This window comes from Acartia tonsa, chromosome 6 (genome assembly GCF_053477335.1).
Source record: "Acartia tonsa isolate MP-2025a chromosome 6, ASM5347733v1, whole genome shotgun sequence".
NCBI classification, from domain to species: domain Eukaryota; kingdom Metazoa; phylum Arthropoda; class Copepoda; order Calanoida; family Acartiidae; genus Acartia; species Acartia tonsa.
Window position 1 is genome coordinate 12,814,958 of NC_137265.1, and position 17,976 is coordinate 12,832,933.

General features: G+C 33.8%; 1 protein-coding gene across 7 annotated transcripts in view; it reads left to right on the forward strand.

Annotated features, from left to right (window-relative positions):
* Positions 1 to 17,976, forward strand: part of LOC145321897 (phosphoenolpyruvate carboxykinase, cytosolic [GTP]-like) — a 39,811-nt gene that overhangs the window by 4,918 nt on the left and 16,917 nt on the right. For 3 of the 7 annotated variants that reach the window (XM_080163543.1, XM_080163545.1, XM_080163544.1), the window contains exons 6-21: positions 4,733 to 4,820; positions 5,122 to 5,186; positions 5,520 to 5,600; positions 6,199 to 6,269; positions 6,782 to 6,897; positions 7,561 to 7,667; positions 8,107 to 8,206; positions 8,705 to 8,765; positions 9,476 to 9,536; positions 9,885 to 9,955; positions 10,372 to 10,420; positions 11,119 to 11,224; positions 11,841 to 11,955; positions 12,329 to 12,394; positions 12,785 to 12,867; positions 13,729 to 13,807. In XM_080163543.1, the coding sequence (XP_080019669.1) occupies positions 4,733 to 4,820; positions 5,122 to 5,186; positions 5,520 to 5,600; positions 6,199 to 6,269; positions 6,782 to 6,897; positions 7,561 to 7,667; positions 8,107 to 8,206; positions 8,705 to 8,765; positions 9,476 to 9,536; positions 9,885 to 9,955; positions 10,372 to 10,420; positions 11,119 to 11,224; positions 11,841 to 11,955; positions 12,329 to 12,394; positions 12,785 to 12,867; positions 13,729 to 13,807 (1,319 nt within the window). Of the gene's footprint in view, positions 1 to 4,732; positions 4,821 to 5,121; positions 5,187 to 5,519; positions 5,601 to 6,198; positions 6,270 to 6,781; positions 6,898 to 7,560; positions 7,668 to 8,106; positions 8,207 to 8,704; positions 8,766 to 9,475; positions 9,537 to 9,884; positions 9,956 to 10,371; positions 10,421 to 11,118; positions 11,225 to 11,840; positions 11,956 to 12,328; positions 12,395 to 12,784; positions 12,868 to 13,004; positions 13,101 to 13,612; positions 13,808 to 17,976 lie in introns of those variants that run through there. The other 4 variants (XR_013880446.1, XR_013880447.1, XR_013880445.1 and 1 more) reach the window with 3 other exon arrangements.

Here is a 17,976-nt window from a genome sequence, read left to right on the forward strand (position 1 = left end):
TTGAATTTTGGGACTTTCCCTCTAGGGGCTAGTGGAGCAAAAGACCCCCCCAAACACTAAAAATTTAAGTTCTGAGCTTATTTTTAGAGATATTGAGATTATTTTTTTTTCAGGAACCTTTTTTAACAAAACCAAACTAAGTAATCATTGGAGATTTCATTTTGGGACTTTCCTTCTAGGGGCTTGTGGAGCAACAGACCCCCAAAAACACTAAAAATATGCGTTCTGAGCTTATTTTTAAAGATATCAACCTGATTTTTTTTAAATAAAACTTTTTTAACATAACTAGATCAACGAACCATTACAGATTTCATTTTGGGACTTTCCTTCTAGGGGCTAGTGGAGCAAAAGACCCCCCCAAACACTAAAAATTTAAGTTCTGAGCTTATTTTTAGAGATATTGAGATGATTTTTTTGTCAGAAACCTTTTTTAACATAACCAAACTAAGATCAACGAACCATTACAGATTTCATTTTTGGACTTCCCTTCTTGGGGCTAGTGGAGCAAAAGACCCACAAACACTAAAAATTTAAGTTCTGAGCTTATTTTTAGAGATATTGAGATGTTTTTTTCAGAAAACTTTTTTAACACAACCAAACTAAGTAATCATTGCAGATTTCATTTTGGGACTTTCCTTCTAGGGGCTTGTGGAGCAACAGACCCCCAAAAACACTAAAAATATGAGTTCTGAGCTTATTTTTAAAGATATCAACCTGATTTTTTTAAATAATACTTTTTTAACATAACCGAACTAAGAAAGCATTACAGATTTCATTTTTGGACTTTCTTTCTAGGGTCTAGTGGAGCAAAAGACCCCCAAAACACTAAAAATATGAGCTCTGACCTTATTTTTAAAATATCAACCTGATTTTTTTTAAGAACACTTTTTTAACATGACCGAACTTGGTAACTTTTACAGATTTTTATTGTTTTTAGGGTCTTTTGCTCCACTAGCTTATAGAAGGAAAGTACCAAAATGAAATCTGTAAAAGTTACCAAGTTTGGTTATGTTAAAAAAGTGTTCTAAAAAAAAGGAAGTTGATATCTTTAAAAATAAGCTCAGAACTCATATTTTTAGTGTTTTGGGGGTCTTTTGCTCCACTAGCCCCTAGAAGGAAACTCCCAAAATGAAAGGGGGGGGGGGGCGAAAGTGACACTTTTTGAAACCAAAATTAAAAGTTAAAGGAACTCAACTAAAAAAAAGAGTTACAGGTCTGACATTTTGCATAGCAGTTGCTTTATAGGGGTACAATATGGAACTGTGAAAAAACGGCGGCGCAACCGCCGAAAACCGCCGAGAAAAGGCAACAAAAATTACGGCGGGAAACGGCGGTTTTCGGCGGTTGCGCCGCCGTTTCTTCACAGTTCCATATTGTACCCCTATAAAGCAACTGCCATGCAAAATCTCAGACCTGTAACCCTTTTTAAAAGCGAAGCTTTTCTATAATTAGGGTCGGTCCGTCCGTCCGTACGTCCGTCCGTCCGTACGTCCGTCCGTCCGTCACGGATAGCTTTTTTCGTTAATTTGGACATGTTAGAATTGTCCTATCGATTTCAAATTTTGCATGGTGATTTCTTTAGTAATTAAGTACGATTTAGAAAGCGTAGCAACTCTATAATCATTACCAAAATGTCCGTACGTCCATTTTAAACATGTTGATTTTTTTACTTTTTTAAATAGCTTTTTTCGTTAATGTAGGCATGTTAGAATTGTCCTATCGATTTCAAATTTTGCATGGTGATTCCTGTAATAGTTAGGTACGAGTTAGAAAGCGTAGCAACCCTATAATCATTACCAGAATGTCCGTACGTCCATTTTAAACATGTTGATTTTTTTATACATTTTTAACAGTAAAGTTGTATGTGACCTAATTATCCGATTGGTCTGATTTTTGGTATACTGATTCCTGGGACAACAAAGTACAATATTATCCTGTATCAAGCAGTTTTTCAACAAATTTACTTACAATTTTGCTTTGACTCTTAAACATTCGCATTCTGATTATTCAGTTCTGACATTATACAAGTGTTAATGTCCGTTTGTCCTACCGTTTCAGAGCTTCGCTTTTATGGATGTTGTCATCCTTGTTTTAGTTGAGTTCCTTTGTTGACTCTTAGTTTTGGTTTCAAAAAGTGTCACTTTCGCCCCCCGGCCCCCCCTTTGTAATGGTTCCTTAATTCGGTTATGTTAAAAAAGTTTTCTTTAAAAAATCAGATTGACATTTTTAAAAATAAGCTCAGAACTCATATTTTTAGTGTTTTTGGAGTATTTTGCTCCACTAGCTCCTAGAAGGAAAGTCCCAAAATGAAGTCCCAATAAAAAATCAGGTTGATATCTTTAAAAATAAGCTCAGAATGCATATTTTTAGTGTTTTTGGGGGTCTGTTGCTCCACAAGCCCCTAGAAGGAAAGTCCCAAAATGAAATCTGTAATGGTTCGTTGATTCAATTATGTTAAAAAGTATTATTTAAAAAAAATCAGGTTGATATCTTTAAAAATAAGCTCAGAACGATATTTTTAGTGTTTTTGGGGGTCTGTTGCTCCACAAGCCCCTAGAAGGAAAGTTCCAAAATGAAATCTGCAATGATTACTTAGTTTGGTTATGTTAAAAAAGGTTTCTGAAAAAAAATCATCTCAATATCTCTAAAAATAAGCTCAGAACTTAAATTTTTAGTGTTTGGGGGGGTCTTTTGCTCCACTAGCCCCTAGAAGGAAAGTCCCAAAATGAAATCTGTATTGGTTCGTTGATCTAGTTATGTTAAAAAAGTTTTATTTAAAAAAAATCAGGTTGATATCTTTAAAAAAAAAGCTCAGATCGCATATTTTAAGTGTTTTTGGGGGTCTGTTGCTCCACAAGCCCCTAGAAGGAAAGTCCCAAAATGAAATCTCCAATGATTACTTAGTTTGGTTTTGTTAAAAAAGGTTTCTGAGAAAAAACCATCTCAATATCTCTAAAAATAAGCTCAGAACTTAAATTTTTATTGTTTGGGGGGGTCTTTTGCTCCACTAGCCCCTAGAGGGAAAGTCCCAAAATTCAATTTTCAAAGTTTTATGTGTAGATCCAGTCATATAAGAGAGCTCACAAAAAGAATTAGGTTGATAACTCTAAAAACAAACCCACACGGCCCTCCCAAACTTTAGTACTGAATTTCATTTCCTATAACTGTACAAACTTCCCCCCCCCCCTTATTTTAGTAAAAAAATTCTTTATCTATAATACAAAGTAGCTTGATGTCTGTCCGTCCGTCCGTCTGTCCGTCCGTCTGAAGCTTAAGATCTCGGTAACCACTGAACCGATCGGATTCTACTCTTCAGGGTATATACCTATTGGTCCTGTGGTGGTTTTAAGCTATTTTCTTGGGGGGTGGGACACCCCCAACCCCCCCTAAAACAAAAAAATCTTCTCCCCCATTTTTTTATTTTTTTTCTGAAGATTTCCTTGGTCCTTTAAGTTTTGTAGAAGATTTTCTTGGTCCATTAACGAATTTTGCCTTATTTTTTTTTAACACCTCTTGGGGCAAAGCCCTTAGAGGCTAGGGGCGAAGCCGCTAGTCTATAATACAAAGTAGCTTGATGTCTGTCCGTCTGAAGCTTAAAATCTCGGTAACCACTGAACCGATCGGATTCTACTGTTCAGGGAATATACCTACTGGTCCTGTAGTGGTTTTAGGCTATTTTCTTGGGGGGTGGGATACCCCCAACCCCCCCAAAAATAAAAACCACCCCCCAAATTTTTTTTTTACATTTTTTGTAAAATCTCAGTAACTGCTGATCAAATTGGGCTCTACCCTTCTGGGAATATACCTACTGGTCCTCTGGTGGTTTTAAGCTATTTTCTTGGCGGGTGGGACACCCCAACCCCCCCCAAAAATAAAAAAATCCCCACTTCGAAAATTTTTTATTTTTAAAAATGTTTGTAAACTAAAACCAGTAATTGGGGTGGGGGAACCCCACTGCAACATGGGGCGAAGCCCCCATGAATCCTCTCCCCCCCAAAAAAAATTTTTTTTTTTAATTTTAATTTTTGTGTATGCGAACAACCTAGGTTTAATTTTTATGAATTGAAATTTTTTTGTACAAATTAAAATTTTTGTGCATAAAGCGCACAACCTGATTTAATTTTACCAAAGAGTAATTAAACAAAGAATAATTTTTTTAAATATTTCTATTAAGGAGGATTGACTTCCCATAACTTTATAGGGCGAAGCCCCTAGAGGCTAGGGGTGAAGCCGCTAGTATTATTATACTTCAATGTCCTCTCCCTGCTTGAATTAGTGTACTAAATGTAGGGTTGGCAACCCGTATCCGAATCCGGGATCCGGAATCCGCCCAATTTTTGGTCAATTTTTGAATCCGAATCAGGAATCCGTTTTTTAAAAGCGGATTCGGATTCTTAATTGGTAGGCTAAAATTAGCGTCTTGAGTTTTTTCTTTCAACTCCCGCTTTTTGAAGGCAAAGATTGTCATCATTATATATAAAATCTTTTAAAATCTGGTTCGATTATCGGAAGTGAATTATAGAGAACACCAAGAACATTAATTTTTATGACATATGTAGCACTTATTTTTTTTTTTAAAAGCCTTTTAAAATATTGCTAGAATCCGGAATCCGAATCCGGAATCCGCCAAAAATAAGAATCCGGAATTTTTTGACGGATTCTTTTAAGAATCTGAATTCAGTCTAAAAATTTGATGGATTGCCATCCCTTACTAAATTATTGATATTTTTAGAGTTTATTCCCTGGCTGTATGAATGGAAGGACCATGTATGTTATTCCCTTCTCCATGGGGCCTGTTGGTTCTCAGCTATCTAGAATTGGTAAGAAAAATCATTTTGGAGTGGAAATATTTATTGACTTAGCGTAATCAAGCTACGCACCCCCCCCAAAAAAAGGGCCTCTAGTGGGGGGGGGGGGGGGTAGTTATTTTAGCTAGCTACCATGTGTAAAACTTGTTTTTTACTGTAACTGAAAAGAAAGTGGGTAGGAAGGGGAGAAATTTTCGCTTAGAAATTTTAGTCTGAATCACATTCTCTTTTTTCTATGGCTACAAGTTTAACTTTATTAGAGTACATGATAATGTGGTGTAATATCCAATTAGTAATTAATCCATTATTTCAGGTATTGAGATAACTGACTCTGCCTATGTGTCTGTGTGTATGAGGATTATGACCCGTGTTGGTCGTCAGGAATGTTTATAACTTTATAACACAAAGTCAGATAATAGATAAGACAATGACTGATAAATTACCCCATCTGTTAAGATTGTTCATATACTGCTAGACTAAACCAACTAATTAAGAATAAAAAAATGTACCCAAACCTTAACAAATTAAATAAAGCCTTTTAATAAATCTTTGGGTACAATTATAATTTATAGCCTAATGTACCTCCTTACCTGCAGAAATAAAATAGTTACTCAGCAATTTTAATCGTGTAATGTCTGCTTTAACTTATGAAATTTCATTAAGACTTTAAACGAGAAATATTTCATTTAAAATGTTATTAACATTGATGAACAGGTGCTGAATGTTTTGGGAGATTCCCCATTTGTGAAGGGTGTCCACAGTGTGGGGGCTCCTCTTAAACCTGGGGAACATGTAAGTAACTTTATTATGTAGATATTATTCATGGAATTTACCTTTGTCAATGGTTTTCATAGTGTGGGAGCTCCTCTTAAACCTGGGGAACATGTAAGTAACTTCTTTATGTAGATATTATTCATGGAATTTACCTTTGTCAATTGTTTTCATAGTGTGGAAGCTCCTCTTAAACCTAAAGAATATGTAATTTAATTGGATACTATTTATGGAATTCACCTTTGTCAATGATTTTCATAGTGTTGGAGCTCCTCTTAAACCTAAAGAATATGTAATTTAATTGGATACTATTTATGGAATTCACCTTTGTCAATGGTTTTCATAGTGTGGGAGCTCCTCTTAAACCTAAAGAATATGTAATTTAATTGGATACTGTTCTTGGAAGATACCTTTGTCAATGGTTTTCATAGTGTAATTTGTTCTTAAACCTGGAGAAAATGTAAGTTATTCAATTGGAGGCTATATATGTAATATACCTCTCTAAGAAATGGGATTATTTTAAATTACTGGTCTTTGCTGCGTTGTTTTAAAAATGTTTGTTTATCTGATATGTTAACCTTACTTTAACGGATATTATCATCATTGTTGTTTATTATAGAGTGCCCTGTGGCCTTGTAACCCAGATAAGGTGCTGATCGCTCACAAACCCGAGACAAGTGAAATTATCAGGTACAGGAGGGAGGGGACATATTGGACTGGTTTTCTTTAAACTTTTATCTATCATGTGTTCGGGGTCGGAGACATTGAATATAATTTTGGTAAGTAAAGAAAAACACGTTCTCACAGTAGTAGGCTTATTTTTAATCTTTATATTTGATTATGCCTTTCAAAAAAAGGACATGATGTTTTATCTTTCTGACGAATTAAAAGATCATTTTTAGTGTTTATTCGTCATCTAATGGCACTTCGAATTATATAACATTGGTTTTAAATGTATTGTGTCTGTTTGTAAAAAAAATTGAAGTTAAGCATTTATTAGCCAGTTTCCTCTGTTTTTTTTTTGGCTAAAATCATTAGAAAATAATTTCTAATTACTTGTTAATGAGTAAGTAGTAGGATGTGTGCTTGTCTGTTTTCTGTTGGGTTTTTATGGCTGTACAACACCAAAGGACAATTATCTTTCAAATTATCTAAACTTCCAAAGGCATAAGATTTCATGAAACTAATCTTGTTTGATTTAGTTTTGGTTCTGGTTATGGTGGCAACAGTTTGCTGGGTAAAAAGTGTCTTGCTCTGCGTCTGGGTAGCTCTATCGCAAGGAAGGAGGGATGGTTAGCTGAACATATGTTAATATCAGGTATATCTATAGATAGATACTATAAAATATACTAGCGGCTTCGCCCCTAGCCTCTAGCCCCAAGAGGTTTGATCAATTTTTTTTTTTTTGGGGGGGGGGGGTTGGGGGTGTACCATCCCCCAAGAAAATAGTTATAAACCTTCCCAAGACCTATAAGAAGCTACCCTGTAAAGAAGAACCCGATCGGTTCATTGGTTAGCGAGATCCTTCGCTACAAACAAACAGACAGACAGACAGACAGACAGACAGACAGACAGACAGACAAACAAACATCGTTCTACTTTGTATTATAGATTGTATAGTAAGATAAGTAGCTCTATTGCAAGGAAGGAAGATATGTATTTATTTAATGGATAGGTATTCTTGACAAGTGGTTTTCTTCAAAGTAACCCCCTCATTTTGAAATAAGTTATTTTTTTGTATCTATTATTTATTTACCTTGATCTAGGTTAGGTTATAGTGGGTATAGGGCATCCCCTCAGGGTTATGATATCTCAGGTAAAGGCTTCGTAGGGGTAAGGCGTGAGCAAAAATACCTCTATTTGAATTTATTTTTAAAATCTGAGGTTGGGGGGTTTCTGTAATCACTAGGAATTTTGAGAGAAAGCTCTAGATGCTTTGATCGACATTTTAATTATTTACAAATAAAAATATATTTTCCAGGCGTGACCATGCCAAACGGACAGAAAAAGTACATAACAGCCGCCTTCCCATCTTGCTGTGGTAAGACCAACCTTGCCATGCTCCAGCCCAAGCTGCCAGGCTATAAGGTGGGTGCACACAATTCGGGATTCTTACCCAGAAAATACTGTTTGATGATCGATACTTTAATCTATCTATAAATAATAGGTAGGGGTGGGGCATTGAACCGTAAATTATAATGGCTCTAAAGTTTCATTAACATTCTTTCATGCGTTGGCTTAAATGATAATTGGGTTGTATAAAATAGCAGTGTTTAAAGTTTTCAATTATATTTGCATAAATATCCATAATTCAATCTAATATTTGTAAATTAGCTTTGAAATATACAGAAAAATACTATTATTTTCTACCATGTAGATTTCAAATTATTCAGGTAACTTTGATAGGAGATGATACTGCCTGGCTGAATTAATACATTTACAAAATATTTAATTATCAATTTATGGATACATGAAATATACAAAAAAAAACTATTATTTTCGACCATTAATTTTTCAAACTATACAGGTTACAGTAGTAGGAGATGATATAGCCTGGCTGCATCCTGATGAGAACGGCCAGTTGAGAGCCATCAATCCAGAAAATGGATTCTTCGGGGTTGCTCCAGGTATATTTTTATGCTTAAAATAGCAGTGTTAATCTTACTGGCAACCACAATTGTTATAATCACGCTCTCTCATTCGCTGAGTTTAAATTTTCTGAATTTTCATCAAAGCTTTATTGATTGATTCAAATTGCAGTGTCTAGATTTTCAACCAATAATTTTCATCTATAGAAGGGTTAATTTTTAAGTATCTTTGGGAATACAGATTAATTTATCTAACATTCGCTAAATTATATTATAAAAAATGCTTGTTTCGTAGATCCAAAAAAGCAGGGATCGGAAGCCTCACGTAAGCCGCGCATATACCTCAGTTTTAAACCTGCTTGTGAGCAGAAAAAAAAATTTCAGAAAGAAGGATTGTCTGCTAAAGAGCCGTTTTATACATCCAGCTGAATTTTATTGTGATAAAATCACGATTTCACTGAGGCTTACACGCGGCTTACGTGAGGCTTCCGATCCCTGCAAAAAAGGTTTATGGGAAAACTTTTTTTTTATTTTTAGGTACAAACTTCCAGAGCAATCCTTATGCTATGGCTTCCATCTTCAAAGACACAATTTTCAGGTATAATGTTTTATGAAGAAACTTACGGATTTGCCCCTAGCCTCTAGGGGCTTTTTTCCCCCCCAAGAGGTAATTAAAAAAAATTAAAATTTAAAAAATTTAAAAATTGGAGCAGTATTAAATTCGGAATTTTCGGGAAAAAAAGGGGGGTATTTTTTAGGGGGGTTGTGGGTGTCCCAGCCCCCAAAGAATTGGCCTAAAACCACCACAGGATCAGTAGGTATATTCCCTGAAGAGTAGAATCCATTCGGTTCAGTGGTTACCGAGGGACAGACGGACAGACCTCAAGCTACTTTGTATTATAGATAAACAAAAAAAATATTGAAGTTTTTGAATTTTAAATTATTAAACTATACGATTTTAGACTTATCAGGCTAAAATTAACTTTAAATATAATTAGATTGTGTAAGGTTTGAAATATCTAAAAAAGGTTGGATTATAATTAAAACAAATTGTCCTTTTGACGAAAAAAAACTTTATAAAATTTAACTTATAAGGATATAGAATATATGTACTTAGATATTATTGGGAAAAATTGTCAATTTAGGTTGCTAACGTGGACATCATTCATTTTGGTTAGTTACCTCAACCAGTAGGAGGAATGGAGTAAAGAAGGTGGATGGGTGAATTTTATTAGAGATCATGATAATCTGATGTTAGATCTAAGTAATAATAAATCCATTAATAAATCATACTAATATCTTTTTTAGTAATGTTGCTTTGACCCCAGATGGTGGAGTTTGGTGGGAGGGAATGGGACCCAAACCCAAGGTATGCTTATTTTAAGTATCCTGCATTTTAAGGAATTTATATCTGTAAATTTTTAAAGATACTGATACTTTTTATAGTTATTATATGTATATGATTTTCAAGAAAACCTAAATCATGGTGCTTTCTTTGTTGTGTAAGCATTTAATTATAATGGATATAAGATTTTCGTGGATATATTGACAGGGGAACATTTGTCTTCAATTGAGCTTTTTCTGGTCAGTTCGTTCATTCAGAGGTTAGAGGTATATGTATTTTATCCAGCTACGAGCATTCCTTTACCAGAGTACTTGAAAATTCGGGGCAACATCCAAGTAATAATATAACCATTATCATTATTGTTTTATTTAGAGTTGTATTGATTGGAGGGGCAAACCTTGGAGAGCCTCCTCTAGTACTCCAGCTGCCCATCCTAACTCCAGGTAAAAATTTGCCAAGCCCATGCAGGGTCTTGCTTAAAAGCTAAATTGAATTAGTTTGTTCGCCCGGCCATATTTTAAGGTAATATAGAGGTAAACGAATGATTTGTTTATGAAAATTTCCATTAAAGTAATGATTCTGCCTATATCTAGGAATCTAATATAGAAGGTACATACATCGTCTTTTTAAAAAAAATCTGCAGCACTCTGGTAGACATAAAATTTTTGTTTTATGATTTAGCGATAAAAGTTTTGTAGAATTAAGAAAATTATCACATCATTTATTTAAAACACACCATAATTTTACTTTTTTGGAATTCAAGGAATGGTCTAACTTTATTAAAACACAATTCTTAACTTTTAGATTTCAATGTTGGGAGGAAGATTTAAAATATTATTTATTTGGTTATTATGTTTAGATTTTGTACACCGTTGGTGAATTGTCCTGTTCTAGACCCTGCTTGGGAGGTAAGCCTTTCTATTAACATGAATGGTAAGCATGAATGTTTGTTTTATTAAGATCTCAGGAATGACAACTAGGATTAATCTATATCTTAGGAATCCCCATGGAGGGAGGTGACATTAGACTGTGTAATGAACTAGTCCCCAAAGTTTTGAAATAACTTTTTCTTATTCGTTGGCTTAACGACTTCAAGGACAGTCGTTGAATTTGGTTAGTTCATTGCGAGTGTCAAAACGATCCAACCACTCAGAAAGGAATTATTTTGTTATCTTTATTGGGAACGTAATTCAATTTATCGGCCATTGTCTTATCCCTAAGATCCCTGAGAATTCTTGTCTTGGCTGTAATTATAATTCGTTAAATTGAATAGGCTCACTATTTCATTTTGATTCTTAGTCATCATAAAATCCAATTTCTTTGGTGGACGACGACATTCCCAATAGCTTATGATCTATTGAATCGTCTATAATCCTTATATAAAAGTAACAGGATGTCTCTCTGACTGTAGGTTAAGATCTCTATAATCTCTGGACCGTCATGGTTCTCCTCAAAGTTTAGCTTCTTCTAGGTCCAGAGAATATTTAATGTTTTAAAGGAGGGTACCCCATCACCCCAAGTGATATCATCCCTGGATAAAAATACCCTAAAGGCATCTAGGGGCGTAGCAGCGCTATATATATATATTGATCCAATCATAAATTAGGATCCCCATGGTGTTCCGGTGTCTGCCATTTTCTTTGGTGGACGACGACCTTCAGGAGTGCCACTGATCTATCAAGCTATTTCTTGGGAACATGGAGTTTTCATGGGTGAGGAAATTACAAATATAGCTACATACAGTTGTATTAGAGATTTTGTTGAACGCAATGGGACAGACAAACGTAAAAAAAATTTCTAGTTTTCATGATCAACGAATTTTACCATCACTAGAGACCGAAGGACATTGTATTGTAAACATAATATTTCTCGTATTCATTCGAATCCGGTGGATAGGAACCGGTTCTCATCCATACGAAAAATTTATGTCTAGCATCGTATTATATCCAGCTTTCTACGAATATAAAAATGTACAATCATAAGATTAAAACCAGTTTTTTATCCGGTGCCTTCGGCACCTCGGGGCTAAAAAAACTGGTTTTCATCTTATAATTGTACATTCTATATCCGCGGAAAGCTGTTTATAATACGATGCGAGAAATAACTATTCATTCTTTGGCTAAACTGTACATGTTTGGTTACGTTTATCAATCTTGATTGGTTGGTTCAAAATAGCAGTGGTAAAACTTTTCATCCAGTAATTTAAAGCCTTTCAATTAAAAGCAGTATTTTTTACCTAGGCTAATCTTAATTTTTTAAATTTTACTATCTGCGGAAAGGTGTCATAAATATGATGCTATAAATAACTAATATTTTATTATATTTTAGGCGCAGCTGTCAAATCCGAAGCAACAGCTGCGGCTGAGTTTAAGGGCAAACAAATTATGCATGATCCGTTCTCTATGAGACCTTTCTTTGGATATAACTTTGGAGACTATTTGAGGTTAGACTTTACTCTTTATAGGAAATTTTCTTAACCTGGTTCACTTCTGAAAAAAGTTTAAAATTACAATCTAGATCACTTCTATCTAGCTATACTAGATGTGTAGATTTTACATCTGGCAACTAGAAAATCCAAAGAAATCTAATTTTTGAGAAAATTAAGTTTGGACTCCCTTCTCAGGACCTTTGAGAAGCTGCATTGTAAAGGAGAACCGTATCGGTCCAGCGGTTAGCGAGATTCTTTCACAACACACAGATGAACACACATACATTTACTCTTATTAAGGATATTTTTATTATTCAAAATTTTCAATATAAAGACGACATTTTACTTCATCAAAAAGCTGTAAATATTAAAAATCTATTTTCTTTAGACATTGGTTGAGTATTGGAAAACTATTGAAGAATCCTCCCCCAATTTTTATGGTCAATTGGTTCAGGTAATTCAATCTTAATTATGTTCATTATGATCTAGAAACGGTTAGTCAAATTAAAATTGCCCTCTACGATTTTCAACATACGTAATTGTGATGTTTCTTTGATGCCTTTGATGGTTAATTTCGGATTATAGGAGCCCTGTAGGGACAATGCTTAGAATTATTATTTTGTTCAAGAATTAACTTTAACATAACGTACCCTTGTTGATGGAAATTTCTTTTTTTCCATGTCAATTGATATCATGTTGGTCCCCTAACTTTGTATTATAGATTACATTTTTGGGATCAAAGTCTATTTCATTGATCTGGAAAATAAAAAAGAACCAGCAGACCAAATTGTAGATCTATAGATTTGGGTTGCATAAAATTACACCGAACTGATCTTAATTTCAGACGTGGTCATGACGGAGGACTCCTGTGGCCAGGTTTCGGAGACAATATCAGAGTTCTGGAGTGGGCACTTAATAGATCTGCAGGTAGTGTTTACAAATCATAGCTGTGTGTGTTTGTTTGATAGATTCAGCTGGTTACATTATATTATATTATATTTAGGACAATTAACAGCAAGTTGCAGATGTATTGGCTGGTTACCAACTCATAATATTATATTTAGGACAATTGCCAGCTAGTGGTAGATGTGTTGGCTGGGTACCAACTCATAATATTATATTTAGGACAATTGCCAGCAAGTGGTAGACGTGTTGGCTTGGTACCAACTCGTGATATTATATTTTATACAATTGCCAGCAAGTAGAAGATGCATTGGCTGGGTACCAACTCATAATATTATATTTAGGACAATTTCTATCAAGTTTTAGATATGTTGGCTGGGTACCAACTCATAATATAATATTTAGGAAAACTGCTATCAAGTGGTAGATGTGTTGGCTGGGTACCAACTCATAATATTATATTTAGGCTAATTTCCAGCAGATACTAGATGTGTTGACTGGGTACCAACTCATAATATAATATTTAGGAAAACTGCCATCAATTGGTAGATGTGTTGGCTGGGTACCAACTCATAATATTATATTTAGGACAATTGCCAGCAAGTGGTAGATGTGCTCGCTGGGTACCAACTCATATATTATATTTAGGCCAATTGCCAGCAAGTGGTAGATGCGTTGGCTGGATACCAACTCATAATATTATATTTAGGACAATTGCCAGCAAGTGGTAGATGTGCTCGCAGGGTACCAACTCATATATTATATTTAGGCCAATTGCCAGCAAGTGGTAGATGCGTTGGCTGGGTACCAACTCATAGTATTATATTTAGGCCAATTACCAGCAAGATGTGTTGGCTTGGTACCAACTCATGATATTATATTTAGGCCAATTGCCAGCAAGTGGTAGATGCGTTGGCTGGGTACCAACTCATGATGGTTTGGACATACATGGACTTGAAGAAAGGTAGTAATTTTCTTCATATTATCTAATTGTAAGAGGTAATTGGATGTCTATCTTGGTATAATGCATGTGTGTCTGTATGTGAAAGTTTGAGTTATTTACCAGATTTTGATTTATTTTGAAAAGAAAATAATTCAGAATAGTTATTTCTCGCATCGTATTATAAACAGCTTTCCGCGGATATAGAATGTACAATTATAAGATCGGCAGCTCGGGGTTAAAAAAACTGGTTTTAATCTTATGATTGTACATTTTTATATTCGTAGAAAGCTGGATATAATACGATGCTAGACATAATTTTTTCGTATGGATGAGAATCGGTTCCTATCCACCGGATTCGAATGAAAACGAGAAAATGGTTTTATCAATTTTAAAGTTTTTTGCACTATTAAGTTAGATGATAATATTCTGTGCTAACTAACTTTATTGGTCATTTAGACATTTTCCCAATAAAAGTCTTGTCCATTATTTGTACTGTAATCAGGGATATTAAGGGATAAGACAATAGACGATAAATTAATGTATATCTAAGGGAGTTGACAATGTACTGCAAATTAAACTGTTGCACAATGTTTTATTATACTTTGGTTCAATAACTTTGGACACTTTTACTTAATTTTGATTGGTTGTGTTCAAACTTTTCAACCACTATTTTAATATACTGATTATGTAATTATGTCCTCTTAGAAATACCGAATAGTATTTAACAAAAATACCTTTTTCGTAGATGAAATTTATTTGTTAAAAAGTTTTGATACTGCCAATTTGAATCAGACATTAAAAGTTTTATGAAAGTTTATTGATCAAATAAGAGAGATGTACTGTAAATTTAATGTAATGTAATGAGACGGTACTTTTACCAGGGATCTTAAGGAACAAAACAATGAATGATAAATTTAAGTCCATCTCCAAAGTTCATTAACACCAGGGATAAGGGATAGGAAACCTGGCCATTAATTAGGTCCTGGCCTAGATTCTAAAGGGATATTGCAACTATTACAAATTCCTATCAAACTGGCGGACGCTCCAAAGTAGCTATTGCTCTAAACCAATAAGAATCGGCCTGTTTTTAACAACCAATCACCAATTGGCGGAAATTTTAGAAGCAGACAATTCTAGAAAAAATAATGATTTCGTCTGCTACTAAAAAATAAATATAAATGGTGTTAGATCACATTAGCTTAATTATTAAATGATACAACACCTTAACTCTAATATATGTACAATACAACACAGTACAAATATATCACTACATAATAGTATCCAAAAAACTTGATAGAATGTTACCCAAGTGCATATTAATTTATTTATTTTGAATTTTAATTAGCAATGAAATTTTCAAATAAAATTTTTACTCATTAATAAAAATGAAAATAATATAAACTAAAATCTAAAGTAAAAGATAAAAAAAATTTGGGAAAGAAAAAACTTCATTTTAACAAAAGCCATTAATATATAGGTTTATAAAAAGTTATGTTTTTTACTTTAAACTAGCTACCTGAATTTGATTCTATGCTTTATCTACACACACACACACAGCTTTTTCATTAGCGTTTTATACGAACCACTGCGCCATCCCAAAACTGGTTTATTAGGCTAGAAATAGGCCTAGGCTTGAAATAGGCCTGAAATAATATTTTCCTACGTTTCCTATCCCTTAATTATCCCTGATTAACACATGATTAGAGTAAAACACTAGAGGGAGAAAGTGTTAAATAGCTGTATTTCCCCATCGCAACCACCTTGTGCATCCTTTTTAAAATTAAAATTCAACCAATGGTGTCGCTTATATTAACACAGCCAAGTAGCAGAAAATAATTTAGAAGCCGACGAAGAAGGTCGTTGAAAAAGGAAGGGAGGTTGTTGTCTGTATATACATCTATACTATACATCTATTAACACATGTTTATTTTATTGTTTTTGAGCCATGAAATGTTTATTAATAGTCCAATGTCCCCTTCCTCCCTAGTCCCTGGCTTATTTGTACTGTTAACCCAATAATGATAAATTATAGGATCATTTACCCAATAATCAACGGATACCCTATTATATATAATTTACCTCAAAAAAACAATACATGTAAAGGTCAGATGAAGATACAAAAAATGTACTTTTTTTCGATTCTTGGAAAAACAAAACAATAAGTTAAAAGATGAGAAAATTAATTTTTTCTCTCAATCTGGATAAGTTTTACGTGATTTTTCAATTATCAGAGTTAAATTTTTTTATAAGAAGCAAACATTTTCGATTTTTTTCATAAAAGTATTAATTTTTAAATTTCTCAGGGAGGAGGAGAATATTGGACTGTAAATTGCACTGATAAGTGATAACTAAAGTTTTATAAACTATTTCCCTTAATTTATTTTTAAAAATTAGAGTACCATTCTAATTTTAGATTTGTTTGCAGATTCCTTAAGTGTCCAAACTTTTCTATAAAGGGTGATGTCATTTTCTAGTAAATTCCGTAAAGGTGTGTAAAGGTGTGTGTGTTATAAGGCCTAAAAATAGTAGTAGAACGATAAGGTGCTCCCTATTGTTCTATTCAATAGGGAATACAAATATATAGAGCACCTTATCGTTCTACTACTATTTTTAGGCCTTATAACACACACACCTTTACGGAATTTACTAGAAAATGACCTCCCCCTTATTTAAATCTACAGAATGAGTAATTTTTGAAATCGTAATTGGAGATGTACATCAATTCATCTTCCATAATCTTATCCATTAAGATCCTAGATATTTATATTCTTAGCGCATAAAATTGATCATCATTGGGAATGGATATCAATTTATTTATTTACCCCCAAGATCCCAGTGATAAAATGTTTATTTGTCACAGGAATCTTTATAAGCAATTCCAGAAGTCTAACTTTAATTACATAGTGACATTGATGGAAAGACAGACAGAGACATTTGTGATTACTATCTGTTGAAGTCATACTAAAAATCATGTATAGTATCTATTATAGCCAGTTTTCTTCGAATATTAAAACTAATTTTCTTCGGCCACTCGTGGCTAACAAAACTGGTTTTAATCTTGTACTTTTTATTTCAATATCCGCGGAAAGTTGTCTATAATACGATGCGATAATAGTTATTTCTCGTATCGTATTATAAACGGCTTTCCGCGGATATAAAATGAAAAAACTGGTTTTAATCTTATGATTGTACATTTCTATATTCGTAGAAAACTGGATATAATAGGATGCTAGACATAGTTTTTTCGTATGGATGAGAACCGGTTCCTATCCACCGGATTCGAATGAATACGAGAAATAAGTATTATTTGGCAGATTTGTATGGCAACCCCAAAACTAAAATGAGTTAATTAACCATGTCCGCAAGGTACGGCCCTAATTCAGAGGTGTTCTATTCATTCCGAAATTAAAAAGACCTATCAGAACCGCAAATTTAATGATTAATTCACATCTCTAATGAAGATAAACAAAATTATTTCTGTTTTCATATTAGATATTATTAAAAGAAGTATGGATACTGCTAGTTGAAACCAATGATTTAATAACAGTCCCCAAAGTTTCAAACAAAATAAGAATGTGTATATAAAAGTTTCGGTACCAGTATAATGATTTAAAGTCTTAATATGTCCCCTCCCTCCGTGGTTACTTTTTAAAAGCGAAGCTTTTCTATAATTAGGGTCGGTCCGTCCGTCCGTACGTCCGTAACGGATAGCTTTTTTCGTTAATTTAGACATGTTAGAATTGTCCTATCGATTTCAAATTTTGCATGGTGATTCCTTTAGTAGTTAGGTACGATTTAGAAAGCGTAGCAACTCTATAATCATTACCAAAATGTCCGTACGTCCATTTTAAACATGTTGATTTTTTTACTTTTATAAATAGCTTTTTTCGTTAATTTAGGCATGTTAGAATTGTCCTATCGATTTCAAATTTTGCATGGTGATTCCTGTAATAGTTAGGTACGAGTTAGAAAGCGTAGCAACTCTATAATCATTACCAGAATGTCCGTACGTCCATTTTAAACATGTTGATTTTTTTACATTTTTAACAACAAATTTGTATGTGACCTAATTATCCGATTGGTCTGATTTTGGTATACTGATTCCTGGGACAACAAAGTACAATATTATAAGCGAAGCAACTCTATAATCAAGCCCTAAAAATGTAAGTATGTCCATAATCATTATCCTG